At 42.1% G+C, this 14,739-nt stretch overlaps 1 protein-coding gene across 2 annotated transcripts in view; it reads left to right on the top strand.

The window, feature by feature from the left end:
- The first annotated feature begins 214 nt into the window (after nt 1-214).
- The window catches only part of scube3 (signal peptide, CUB domain, EGF-like 3), a 93,655-nt gene continuing 79,130 nt past the window's right edge, over nt 215-14,739 (top strand). For both annotated transcript variants that reach the window (XM_074681241.1, XM_074681240.1), the window contains exon 1: nt 215-605. In XM_074681241.1, the coding sequence (XP_074537342.1) occupies nt 506-605 (100 nt within the window). In that variant the 5' untranslated portion in view covers nt 215-505. The remainder of the gene's footprint in view (nt 606-14,739) is intronic.

Raw genomic sequence — 14,739 nt, 5'->3', positions numbered from 1 at the left:
CATCTCTCTCTCCCTCTGCTGCGCTTACACACACACACACACACACACACCACACACACACACACACACACACACACACACACACACACACACACACACACACACACACACACACACACACACACACAGAGTCTCTCTCTCTCTCTCTCTCTCTCTCTCTCTCTCTCTCTCTCTCTCTCTCTCTCTCTCTCCCCTCTCTCTCTCCCTCTCCCTTTCTTAAATTGACATTGGTCTGGCTCGAAACATGATAACAGAAAAGCTCTCCTACGCTCCGCGCCGCCGGTCTGTCCTCAACCCCGATCACTTAAAACTCAAATAAGAAGGCGTGAAGAAGAAGCCAGGGGATCGCACACTATCCTATCAGCGGGGAATAACACGAGACCTTTATATCATCACACACACGCGCGCAGACACACACACACGCACGCACACACACCCTTTCATATGCTCTTTGCGCATCGCAGATCGCTCAAAGTGCTCGTGTTCAACTACAGTGAAAGTTAGCATGTATATGCACGCTTTGATCCGCGCCAGCTTTGGATTTGTAGGTTTCTGCTTGGTCGCCTTTGTCCAGCAGTCTGCTTCAGGAAGTAAGACCACTCAAGGTAAGTTTACACGTCAAAATACCTTCTTCTTCTTCTGTGTTTTTTAAACTTAAATTTGTTCTGATTTCTCACTTAAGGGGTGGAAATAAGGTGATCTTTCCACACCGTTGCCTGATTAGATTTGTCTGATGCTTTTTGAAAGCTGTTAAAGGTGACACTTATCAAAATTGAAAGCAGTTGTGTAAACAAATGAAAGTTGGATTTCTTAGCATTAGAACACATAAAAACACAGAAGGGAAGTTTTTGGAGATCTTGATTCTTCAAGTCTCATTTTATTTTCGTTTTGCTGCTTCTTCCGTTGATCACATTATTTTGTACTGTCAGTGTGCTCAGGTTGCTCAGTGTTCATGAGAGAAAGAAGACATGATGAGGCTTAAATGAAGTTTGACTCAGAGTTGTCTGTCATTAGTTAAAAAAAACGTGCCTTTGATCTGCGAGCAGCAGTGTGAACAGTTATGTTTCATAGCAGATCCTGCAGGTACTTGAAGTAAGACTACAGGAGGCATTTGTCACAGCCCAGACAAGTATTTGACACCGGCCTGTAACACATGCACACACACGGAGGGAGCCTCAGTCTGTCAGACACTGCAGCTACAGTGCCGTCCTGCCCAGCTGGCCGCCCTCTTGCTCTCTTGTCTTGTGAGAAATGATTCCGAGCAGGCAGGGGTGGCCTGAATCAGAAACTCTTGGCACCTTGCAGGAGCAAGTAAGACCCGGTGTGTGTGTGTGTGTGTGTGTGTGTGTGTGTGTGTGTGTGTGTGTGTGTGTGTGTGTGTGTGTGTGTGTGTGTGTGTGTAACACTCTGATCTGCTCAGCCTTCCCCTGCAGGTTTTCATCACTTAATTTCCCCACAATACAAGCCCAGAGCCGGAGCTGCCAGAAGTATTTGCATGCAAAGACACATCATGGGTTTGTGTGCGAGTGTTGATTGTGGTCGGTGATGTTTCGCACACACAAAAAGACATCTCTTGGGCGGTCGACGAGGCAAAAAAAGAAAGGGGGTGGGTGACTATTTTGCATCCTGGGTGGTCTGCCCCCACTTGTGGGAAAACTCAATATTTACATTTTGCAATTAGAACTACTTTTTTCTCACTTTATTTTCCACAACATCGATTACACACTTCCTAGTTGCGTGGAATGTGGCCATATGAGTGAAGGTCTGTAATGGCATGCACCTGTTTGTTGGTCATCGAGTGAAAGGCGGCGGCAACCACTTGACGGGCTTCTCCTCAGGTTCCTGTTTATCAGCAGCTCTGTCGTCAGATTTCACTTGTGTTTGGTAGTCAAGGTGTTTGTGAGCAAGTTTTGTGCCTAACTCTAAATAAAATTGCGTCTGACAGTGGTGGTAACTCTGTGGCACTGACGAGTGTGCGTGCTGAGAATAACTCTGAAAAAACTGCAGAAGCCGATGAACAATGACTTTTAAAAAGAGGCACAATTTGTCAGCTCAATATTTATTCAACACAGATGTTGCCGACAAGAGTCTTCGTCTTTCATCAGTGTCAGACTAATCATGGCACTGTGTTTCAGGCATCAGTCATTACTCTGTGAAGAAGAAAAGCAGAGTGAAAGAGGAGTGGAATGAGGGAGGGAAGATTCGAGGATGTGGTGGAGAGAATGACAAAGAAGGGAAAAATGAGACAGGGGAAGCAGGAGAGATTAAGGGTGCAGAGACAGACAGGGAGAGGGAGAGAAAGAGAGGAGGTTTTCTTGAGTGAGCGAGCAGCAACAAGCGAGGGGAAAAGAGAAGGAGAGGAAAGAGGGGAGCCACAGACGTCATGGCAAATCACTTTTCCCTCGAAACCGAGTCAGGAGCTCTTCGTTAATGTGGCGGCACCAAGGCAACGGTTGGTGTGGGGCTGACATGCTGCCGTGGCTGGCTGTGTTGGTGTAACCTCTGCTCCGGCAGCCTGGGGGTCTAAAGATGCAGGGCCGCCTGAGCAAGGGAGGCAGGCCAGATCCAGGCCCCTGGACACAGTGTGGGAACCAAGCAGCCTTGGCAATATGAGGCCCAAGTGACGGGGAGGCTTTTACCTAGAGATGCTGCATGCTTAGAGAGTCTCAAGATGGAAAGGAAGAAGACCCCCCACCCCCCGACTCCCAACACTCACTCACTCAACCCCTTTCCTTTTCCTTTTTCTGGCTTTGTTTGCTTTGTCCTCACTTCCTTTCCTTTGCACTTAATGAAGTAGCCAGGCCTTTTCTCTGTCAGCCATAAGCAGCGACTGCATCGTACCCAGCATATCAGGGGAAGCCTCGCTGTCAGCCCATGAGTGCTATTTTTGCATATTTCTACAAATCAAAAGATATGTTCACTGCCTTCTGAATTGTCCCCAGTCCTGTCCTGCTTACTTTTCGAACTGTGTTGACTGTTTCTGGTGTGTTAGCATTGCAAGTGTGCGTCTGTGTGTGTACATGTAATTGGGACAATAAGCGAGAGCCTGGGCTGTGTCTGTGGTAATTTGAACAGTTCTTTGAAACTGTGTGTGAAGCCACATAAAAGAAGTGTGTAAATGGGGCTTTTACTGCTGCCTGTCTCTTTGGCCTTGAACTTCTCACTGCGTTTAGTAGAAAGCAGAAGGGAGGCTGAGAATAAAAGACAGACTGGCAGAGATTGTGGCACCATCGTTCCCGGTCATCTCACTGTAACATTTTGACTCCACTTGGGCTTTCAGCGTTTTCTCACTTTTTTTCTCAGGCTGGTTTCTGTGTTACCCCTGAGTCCTGACAAACTCCTGCAGTAACATTTGTCGAGCTGTTCCCCTCAGAGACTGGATGTGCCTTTTACAAAAAGCAGCACACAAGTCCCCATTTGCCTGCCAAGGTACAGGAGCACAATAATCGGCAAAGCAATTTTTAACAGCGGTCGGTTGGACGATGTATTCAGGTCAGCCGGGAAGGGAGTATTACAGCATCCTCCTTGGAATGCCCTGTGACTTTGAGGAGTTATGGATATTGCAGAGTGGATCACCTATTGACTTAAGTGACAGGTCACCTTTGAATGACTCCTGTGGAAGACCAGGCCCAGATCATTAAGGTTTAGAATGAACAAATGATCTGTACAAATATTCAGCTCAAATAGCAAGAACACATGAATCACAAAAAGTACAGCTATTGAGATTACCATCAAGTGATCCTGTATGATTTCATAGGTCGATGCTACACTGCAGAGATGGAATCCAAGCCTCTGTAGTGATACTTAAAAAATTGTGAGTGGAAGGGGAAATATTTGGAAAGCATGCGCAACATGAACTGTGAAAGCTGAGTTTTTTACTAATGGGTTTAATATCTGTAAATAGTCATGTGCTAGCTAATATTAGCCTAAATGCTAGGTTTTGTAAAGTTTAAGCACTGTTATTTCCCCTTGTAGACCTGCTAATTGGATGTTTTGGTGCAGGTAGTGTACTGAATAAAAAGATGGATGACGTGTCAGTTCTCTACTTACTTGCTGCGGTATGAGTCATAAAAGTCATCATCACATCAAATTACATGTTTTACATTTTTTAGAACACAGTTTCTGCCATTTTTATTAATTCTTCCTAATTCTAAACAGCATGCATGATTCCAAGTTTTCATTTTTATACAAAGTTTAGTTTTACTTGTTTATTTGCTGCCTTTGAAAGGACTACAACAGCATGTCAGACAGCTCTGTTGTCATTGTGTGAAGAGGCAAGCTCAGAGGAAACGTGATAAATGCTGACATAAGAGTGATTGTGAGTGAGTGTCTGAGTGAGGCCAGGAAAGTGTTGTGGTGACAACCTGAGGGACCTTTGCAGGTTCATTGGTTATTGGTAATCGCTTAAAGAAAGGATAGGATGTAAAAACTGTGGCTCAAACTGCCAGTCCCCACTGCACAGACTCTAACGCTATCACGACCTGCAATACATGACAGCCTGTTGCAGGGGATATTTTGTCTTCATTTTTGTGAATCAGGGACCAAAACAGTACCAGCTAAAGTGCCCAAACAGATTCTTCCTGTGACTAAGAAGAGGGTTAATCTCCCATAAATCAGCCCAAACTCCAGTCTGAGCCAGACCACTGCCCAATTAAAGCAGATGAGCTCCTCTTACCTTTATATGCCTTTTTCCTGAACCAGAAGTACTCTACGCTGATGAAAATAGCTGAGCTCATCTCAGCCTGTCTTCTTCTTCTGCAGAAGGCATGCAGTGTCAGACAGTTGTGTTCTCGTTATGATCAGAGCGCGCGAGGCAGGTCGAGCCTCAGGGTAGCCCTCGGTCACTAGCTGACGAGTGGGTGGAGAGGGATCAATCCAGTGTTCACTCAGCAGACACTCTGAGAAAGCGTCTGACAAGTGGTGCTCTGGTACCACTGTACGTGTTGTTACAGAGCAGCAGCACTCACAAGAAGATTATTATCTTGAGTGGTGAAAACACTTGATAATAATTCAGACCAAAGCACTGTGGTGTGATTCATGAAACGACTTTGATCTATGGGTGTGCTGCAAGGACAATAAAGTGTTTATGAGTGTGATGAGCGATTTTAGACAGGATGCTAATGAGTGCACTTAACAAGCAGAAGTGCTTTTACCTTCCAAAATGAGACTTCATTATGGACAGGGAATCCTTTATGTAAACGGTTCAGGCTTATTATGCCAGTTTTATCCCTAATTCCTCGACTTTTATCCTGGCAAAGCTGCAGTGTGATATAGGTATTTTAGGCTCGTATTGAGGAAGCAGACTTCAGCTACATACAGAGTGAGTACCATGTTTACAGGTACATGCAAAGTCTGACTCGAGCTGTGACCCTCAGCAAGCTGGTGTGCCTTCATTCTGGACAGCCGCTTACTTTCATCCTGGTTGCTGGAATGTCAAACCGAGACAGTTTCCTCTCTGCAACAGAGTGTCAAAGATTCTGCCCAGAAGGAATCTTACTGCTCTGATCACAACCGCACTCATCAAATGATTACCACTTAATCTATGGTCTAATGGTCTTAGGTCAAGATCTTTTTCTGTGAGGAGCAAGTAACATATTATTTGATTGTTTCATTTTAAGTTTTAGATTGACCCTTGTATTTACCATTTCACAAAATGGTCAGAGTACATTTTTTCTTACTTGAACATTGAAACTTGAGAGTTTGCCCTTGTACCTTTTGGTTGTGCAATTATTTGTTGACACTGACTAAATTAGACAGATTTGGTCAATGAATGCTCACATGATTGAAGGACAACAGATTATCTGACAACTTTTCTGAGATTGGAGAAAGTGACGCAATGACTAAGAATCAACTATAGACTGTGTGATGTATGGATGTAATCTTTGTTACTTAACCCATTTGTTTCTGATGGGGAGTTCACCATTGGGCGCCAAATCGGTACACTTGTCGGTCATGTCACCCATTCCCAAAGTTATTAAACTAGTGAATTGCAAAATAAGAAGTTCTATAAAATTTGGCCACCCAACAGTTTTCTGAACCATGCTGTAAAAATGTTATTTTTTTCTGTGAAAGTAGTCTTTTTATGATTAGTGTGTTTCAGGTTTCCATTGTTTTGGCAGCCAGCTGCAAATAGACACTTGATGAACTGCAGTTTTTGCACTCACACATGTGCTTCATATTCTTAGATAGGGGCTTGTCACTTTGAAGCAACAGGTAAACAAAATGTGGCAATTATTGAGAAGTGAGACATCCTTGCTATCTCTGCTGAGTGTAGCACAGGCAAAACATTGTCTGGTTTTGATAAAGTGTTGTCGCTTGACTTGTAGCACAAGTATTTAACATGACAATTCAAATAATAAGTCAAACATTAAGGTACTTTTTTTTAACTTAATAACTAAAGCTAGCAGTTGTGAATGTAACACCACATTGACTTAGAATGTAACAGAAAGCTAGCCTCCTGATTTTTTTTTTTTTTTTACAAAACCCACACCAAAGGGATCGCTATTTGACACATTATATCTGGTTAGTTTAATTCTTAAGCTGAATAATAAATGGGTCTAAGGAGACATTCTAGTAGGTGGATTCTGTAACTTTTCTTCAGGAAAACAATTATTTTTTCCAATTTTGATGTTAAACCAAGGTAACTAGCTACCAGATGTAACCCTCATATCTCAGAGATATGTGGGGTTCTGGAGTGGTGTCATTTTCAAAAGGACAACAATAAAGCATCAGCATAAAACTATCAAAACTCTGAAAAAGTATGCTTTGGCATGCATGAAAGTTTGTACCCCATTATATTTGTATAACAACCTCCTCTTCCCATCCTCATGCATTTGCTTTAACTTATTCTGTTTTGCACAATTTGTATGCAGTACCACTGTTGGGTCACAGCAAAACAAAACCCTAACCCGTGGACTCTGCAGATTCCCTGTTGCTCCCCAGGGGATCAGCTGTTTAGATCCTTCTGCCATGGTACCTTTCCCCCTTCCTCCAGCAGAAAATCACTTTATCAGCAGCTAGCGAGACCCTTGTGACCACAATTTGTCACCTCATTTAGAATGGTTGCAGGGCTGACAAAGCTGTACTTTTTTGTGTGTGCAAAAGAAGAAGTGGGGAAAATATGTAGTTTAAAACTGGCAAAACTTTTCAGAGAACACCAGCATAACTTCTTTGTATGCAGCACTGGTGTGAACTCCAACCCTCACCCTTGGAGGTAAGGAGTGTAGAGCTTGTTTGGAGCCTGTTTATTTCTCAAGGCTTTAATCTGAACAATATGTTCCAAATGAGGCCTGTGATGCTTCTTTCAACCCAGGCATTGTAGTGAAAATTAGAAAATTCCCCTGTGCTCCCATCTCTGTCCCTCTCACCCTGTCAGTGGTCTTTGTTCTCAGTGCAGATGCGGCACAGTGCTGACAACATCCCTGTTGATTTCGGGGGAGGATGGAGTCAGTGTTGACGGCACTCTGACCCCTCCAGACTTAAACTCACCTCCAGAGCCCCCTTCACATGCACTGATGGCTTGCTGAGGAACTTCAGTGCCATTCCTCAGCCAGCTGCAGCAGCTCTTAGATCATTAATCCTCTAAGCCCCCTCCTCACAGAGCCTGCATTTGTTTTTCTGCTTCATTACTCAATGATTGGGGATACTGTGACTCAGGGGAAGATTTCAGAGGGACTGTCATCTGCGTCTCTGTACTCTGAAACACACTCAACCACCATCCTCACTCCTCTTTGGCCCTTTACCCCACTCCCTCCTGTGACCTCTTGTGTGAATAACGGGGCCGCGTCTTCTTTTTTATTTTTCGGAAGGTGGGGGTCAGTGAGGGACGTCATTAGGCTGGTCTGCAGTGGTCAGTGTTGTCAGAGGGGGGTTGGGGGTTAGAGAGAGCCTTGTTTACAGACTGTGTGTGTTTACATTCCTGATGGTGAGCGCCAGCTTTAGAGACTGCTGGAAGTGAAAGGAAATGCTCTTATTCTGCTTAGTAATGGAAAAATCCAACCCAATACATCAAGGAGTCCAGATGAAAAAAGCCGAGTTATTTATTTGGTGGGTTCTGGCCAGTGAATTCTGGGTAGAAAGAGAGATGACTTCACGGGTGAATTTGAGACTTCCTCAATGGACAGAGGCATGGGAAAAACCAAAGTGCTGGCTGCAGTATTTAATCACCCCTTGTGAACTCAATATACAGTATATATATTTGCAGCGCGCTATAATAGCTGACAGCACTGATTAATGGCAAGAACTGCTCTTGCTTACTGTATTAAATCAATTAATAAATTAATGTGTTAAATGTCCTCCTTTTTTGGTCTCAGAGTCCTAAATCCAACCTGTTTGATTGTCAATATAAATGTATAATAAAAAAAATCTGTTAAATTTTAGATTTAAGTATTAGTGATTATTAAAAAAAAGAGGGATGTGAGTTCAAAGTATGCTCTGTGATTGATCTCGGAGATGTCAATGATCATCTACTGATTCAACTGACAGACGGCAAAAAAACAATGTCACATTGACATTTTTCTCTTGAACCCTATTTTCCACAGCAACATTATGCATATCACTGATTGTTTTGCATACCTACAAAACTTATGGATGCAAATAAATTGGTAAATATCAACATGCAGAGCAGGCTTATGTAAACAATCTCCACTGTGGGTCTGAAAAATATTTCAGACTCACAGTGTCCAGTTTTCCACATACTTGTTCTTATTGGGAAAATAAGCAAATCCACACAGTCGAGTGTCCGTCAGGAGCGCAACAAGGTCATAACCAGTCCAGCTGCAGAAAACACACATTTGGACAGCACAGATTATGCAGGTCCAAAAGTCTGAGGGATCTCTTTGCATTGACGTTTTGCATTCAGTGATGGGGCAATGTCTTTTAAAAATTCTCAGCCTCTGTGTCTTTAGTGGCAGCTGATAAATATAATATCTGGACACACATTGTTTATCCCTACCAAGAAGCACATTGTTGACAATCAGTTACTTGATAATTGTTGAATTGCTATCTTGACAAAAAGTTGGTGATTAAAGCCTCGTTTCCACCAAGCAGTTCAGTTCGGTTTGTCTTGGCACAGAACGCATTTCATGGCATTTCCACTGGCTTATCCCGGGACGGATCCCCAAATAACCTAGACAAGTGGTTCCACTTTTTGGGACCCGTCCGTAGGGATGCTTGACTAAACTGATCTGATCCTAGAAGGTTGAGCTACAACCCTGCAGACCATTGATGGTCGAAAGAATCGTCACTTACAGTGCAATAGCGGCTGTATTTCTCCTGGTGGCAAACAGCCTTCCCTGAATCAAAACTTGATTGCGCTTTGTAACAAAGAGCCACATGGAAATCAAAAAGGAGGTGAATTGCTGATAGTCTTCTATTGTTGCTCTTTGTTTACTGTGTCACATTTTTCTTCGTCCTTGGGTTTATTTGGGTACACTGTGTCGTGCTGCTATTGCGACATGCTATTATTTAACTGATGCTGCTTAACCGAGCCAGCTGTACCAAACTGTACTGATCTAAACCAAACTGCTTGGTGGAAATGCGGCTTAAGTTTTCATCTCACATGGAGGTTGTGTTAGGGCGCCTTCGCACTGGCCATCTGTACAGTGCCCAAGCAGGCTTCAACTCTAAAGTCTAGTTTGTTTGGCCAGTGTGACTGCTATACACTTCTTGCACGAGCACAAGCATGCATACACAATGAAGACGTGACACATAATCACTGCAACTACTTCCCTCAACAATCATTTTAAACAATGGTGGTTAAAGGGCTGTGTTGGACCAAAACAACTTAACATAAGCCAAAAAGTATCTAAAATTGTAGCCGTGTTCTCTATTATGCTGACTTTGATGAAACCGTACCTCTTCAGTCTGGTTTATATTTGAGTGGAGTATGGCGGTCAATGCCCCAACATACCCTTCTGGGGTGACTGTGGCTCAGTGGTGGAGTCGCTGCCTCTTACTTGGGAAGCTGGGGGTTGGATACTGTTCAAATGCTCTAGTGTCCTTGAGCAAGACACTGAACCCCATATTGCTCCCACTGTTGTTCAATGATGTCCCTACCCAGCCACTAGGGGGACCACAAGGCAATGTTCTAATAAGTGCTGGTGCCAAGCCCGAATCTGAAGAGTTGTGTCACCCAGTGTAAAACTGTGGCATATTGATATGTTGAGCACAAGCTGGAAATGAGTAATTGACTGTGGTGAGCTCTCAAAGAGGAAACCCAAAAGAAGTAGTTCATCATACATTTCTATATCACTGATATACAACTTGGACAATGGTGATCCACAACTGTATCATATCATCAACGTGCACATCCATGCTCTGCCAAATGTGAGATTGGATAAGTGCCCTCTTTGAAGATGCTGAAATATTGTCCCAAGACTGACATCACATCACACACATCTTCAGTTAAACAAGTAATAATGAAAACCTTCATAGGCTTAAATTTTGGTCCTTAAGAATAGAAAAGTTTGCTTCAAGTTGGTCAGCCTATCAAGGGAATGAAGAAGAAAGAATGGAGTTTTATATCTGCATCCACAAAATTACAAGCACTTCCTCTAAATGTGCAGACGGCTGAAGTCTGTGCATCACCTGGGTGTAATCCCAGGAAATGAAATTGATGGAAATGAATTTTTGTACAATCCTTTTACTTTCTTTTCCAATAAAAATGTCATCACTGTTAGACATTCATAATTATACAAGTCTTTTTAGAGTTTCTGGACATGACATGGTGCTGCACAGATTAATTACAGTCCTCTTTGAAATAAGTCTATAATTCAAGCGACCATACCACCAAGTTTTAGAGAAAAATGTGCCGCAGGATGACTGATGGATAAATTAGACTGAAGATCAGTGTCAACCAAACATTTACTGTAGCTTTTAAAAGTAACTATCATAATTATAGTGAAAATCAAGACGTGGGTAGTGCTTAAGTAATCAGCGGACAGAGAATGAGGCATTTCTTAAGCAAGAATGCAAAACTCTCTTGACTTTTTAAGTGTAATTTATGATACTGAACTTAATTTTTCATAGTTTATGACAGTTTTGGACAAAGCAGGAGACTGAAGATGTCAGCTCAAGCTCTGCCAGAGTAAAAATTAAGGGCTGTTTCGTATTTTTAATTCAGACAAAATGACAGAACTTGGCCGATAATTCTGCAATTAAAATAATTATTGGTTGGCACCCTTGTCCAAAAGTTGTGCAGTTTAAGAATAAGTGACTACTTGTTACATCTTTTTTACTTAAGAAATGATTTAGGGTGGAATGCACTCCACTTGACCACATATGATCATCTCCCTTTTTCCAAAAATGTCAAAGTTTGTTCTCACATTTTGCCTCCTCTCTGTTTGCTGGAGAAGAACAGACGTTGTTCACTTCTGTTGCCCCCCTTAAGCAGTGTTTGTAAAATACAGTAGGAGTGGTGATGGAGAGGCCATTAAGTACTTAATGTGTCTGTATAAGTGAGATGTTTACATGGAGTGATTGTGCTGTCTCAAAGCATTTCAATAAAGCCTACAGTCAGTTCAGGCCTTCTGAGCGTCACATTTCTGAGCTGTAGTACTTAATGCCTGCTTCACAGCTTACACAGAGAACCATTCACTTTATACCTCCGTTTGACAGGAAACAACTAAAAATATCACACTTGTGCTGTAATTGCTACCTTGCCATCTTTATAGTTGGTACTGTATCTGGTTTAAGCAGCCACCAATGAATGTAATTGCTGTGTGCAGAGGGGAGAGTGTCATGTCAGTTAGCTATGGCTGTATAAATATAAGGTATGTCGCTGGACTGAGTGCCACCCTTCCCGTATTTAAAATATTCAGTATGAGGCCAAGAAGTCAATAACAGTGGAGGACACATGTAATGACGGCTGAGGGATCCCTTTTACGGTTCAATTGAACTTCCTGCCACTTTAGGTCCCCTTTGGAAACGGTTATATGTTATGTCCAATTATTCAGTGCTATATCGATTAGATTACATCCAGCACTTCAGACTGTTTCATGTCAACTTCTCACTGCGCCGACTATGTATTGCTGCAGGATTTGCTTAATTACTGTAATAAGTGTTTTTCTACAGGAGGTGGTCAGGAGGTCTGTGAGTCACAGGCTGTTTAGGCCACACATGCTTAAGAAAGAGCACAGCACCAGATGCAGGCCCTGTGATCCAAATCAGAGAATGTCCATCATTTATTCAGAGTTCGAGCCTGAGAGATGATTTATAAATGACACAAGGTGAGGTCATGTGATCACCCTGCAGCCCCCAGGCTCAGCACTCTGCAGTTTGTTGAAAATTACATGATAAAAAAAACAACTACAACAAAAGGATTCATGGGCTAAAGAAACAGAAACAACAATCTCATGTGTAAAGGCAGAAGTTGGTTGACTTTCTTGATGAAGACTTCAAATGTGCTTTTACCACATGCTGGTAGTTGTGTGACATTAGGTTCAGACAGCTGTTTATGATACTTTAAAAAATGTGTCCACATCATAAGTTTAAATTTTCCTCTGATTGTTTCTTCCACTTTTTGTTCTCCTGGAAATGCAGTAGATTCATAACACAGAGTAATGTTAGTTATCATTAAGTCAGTCCCTGAGGGGGAAGCACAGTAGAATTTCTCTTTGTTACAGTGCCAAATCTCTGATTGAGGAAACTGTAATCGTGTGCCAAAAATAAGAGCTAGATGCTGGTTGTGATAATGTGTTTAAGATTAAATGATGAATAATCAAAAGAAAATTTGCTTTGCTAATTAAAATAATTGAATCAAACAAAGACCAAAACTTTGACCTTTATGTTTTTCAGTGATTCAATTTTCCTTTTTTTGTCTGATGATGTAACTTGTTTTTATAAAGAGGAAAACTCAATTAATCAAGAAAAGAATGTTTTTTAAAAAATCATTCAAAAAATCATCTCTATCTGCAGACCTGTTTTTCCACCAATGCTGAGGGCTATGGGTTGGCTGTCACTGTTTTGCTTCAACGAAGTTTGACCACTTACAGAGAAAATAAGAAAAAACGTATAAAAGAGTAGTTAATGTTTTACAGAAGAGATCACAAATTTTGATTTCATTGGCATGGGTTGGTTAGTTTGAAAGCAGGTAGTATGAGCTTCTAATTGAAAGAAAATAATAATTAACTTTTTTGTATGGCCTAGTGGGGCTGCATGGTGGTGCAGCGGTTAGTGCTACAGCTGGATCGATCAGCTTGGCCCCGCGCATACTCGGGTTCTCTCCGGGTATCTCCGTCTTCCTCCCACAGTCTAAAAACATGCCCATCAGGTTGACTGAACACTTAATTGTCCGTAAGTGTGAGTGTGTGTGTGAATGGTTGTCTGTCTGTGACAACCCAGCCCTGTGATTGACTGCCCACCAGTCCAGGGTGTACCCCGCCTCTCGCCCAATGACAGCTGGGATAGGCTCCAGCCACCCGCGACCCTGAACAGGATAAGCGGTATAGAAAATGAATGAATAGTGATCGAGGTTGCGTGTCCCATGTGGCAAGCCCTCACAGTCCAAGTGTAGGTCCAGCCTGCACACCCCACTCTAACACTATTTCTTTCTCTATTGACTGTCCTATCCTCTCTGATTAAAGGCACAAAAAGCCTAAAAAAGAATGCAAATAAAAAAGAAAATCACAAAAAAATTTCCTAGGAATCAACTCGTAGCATCTTTCATTTCCCAACGTCACCAGCTTTTTTTTATTGTACTTTTTCAAAGTATTTCCAAAATATTAGAACTAGAAATGATAATCTGCAGTGCACTTGTTAACCCTTATGTCTCTCTCCTTTCTTCAGCCTGCATGTTCCCGGTCATTTTCCCTTGGCCCTCAGATTACAATTTTTTCTCCACTGGTTTGGCTCATTTATTGAAACAGAAATCACATTCTCAAAATAACATGGACAAATGTCCAAACCACTCAGCAATTGTTCGCAACATAATTGAATTTCTTTTTCAGCTCATCAAGTTGCAAATACCTTTGTACATTTTTGCAAATGACAAAAGTACATGTAGCCTACAGTTAGCACAGTTACCCTACATTTAGCACAATTTTCAAGTGAATAGATCTTGTTGATCCAAACTAAATTGTTGATTCTCAGTCTAATGGATATGCTCTCCAAAAACATGTGAGCATCATTTCATTGTATAAGTCATCACATGCACAATTTTCTCTTCAATTATCAACATTAGTGAACAGCATAATGCCATGAATAGTGGTAGAGCTTGACTAGGACCAATACAATTTCTGAACGTGGAGTCACCTGGCCAAATAAATTAACAAGGGCAAATGCCTTCTCAAGGAGGAGGAAGAGGAAGAGTAAACAGAGTATGGGTGCATAGTTGTGGGGTGGAATAGAAGGAAGAGGCTGAGGACCATGGAGACACCATACATTACAGTACATTATGCTGTATGGACGTTACTTTATGTGTGTAAATGATAATGGAGGGATATTCAATGGTCCTCTGCCATAGTGACAAAACATCTAAACATTTTGACTTGCAGTGCTTACTCAAAGCTACAGAGACCATTCATTTTGGGGCTCTGACTATTTATATGAGAAGTAATGCAGTTTTGACACATGACTGAGCTGTTTCAGGAGAGATAGAGCTTTTGAGGGTGAACCATGGTATTGTGCTAAACCATCAAGGTAAGTTTGGCCAAAGCACCAAGAGTGTTGAGAACGTCCGGCCTGTTTAAAAAAATGAGCCAAAGCAATTAGGAAGGATCTTTGCATTTTTGGCAGCACTGA

This window comes from Halichoeres trimaculatus, unplaced genomic scaffold (genome assembly GCF_033239565.1).
Source record: "Halichoeres trimaculatus isolate MK-OKI-2021-1 unplaced genomic scaffold, fHalTri1.1 fHalTri1_scaffold_11, whole genome shotgun sequence".
Taxonomy (NCBI): domain Eukaryota; kingdom Metazoa; phylum Chordata; class Actinopteri; order Labriformes; family Labridae; genus Halichoeres; species Halichoeres trimaculatus.
Note: the sequence above shows the minus strand (reverse complement) of the source record. Positions and strands in the feature narration are given on the sequence as shown.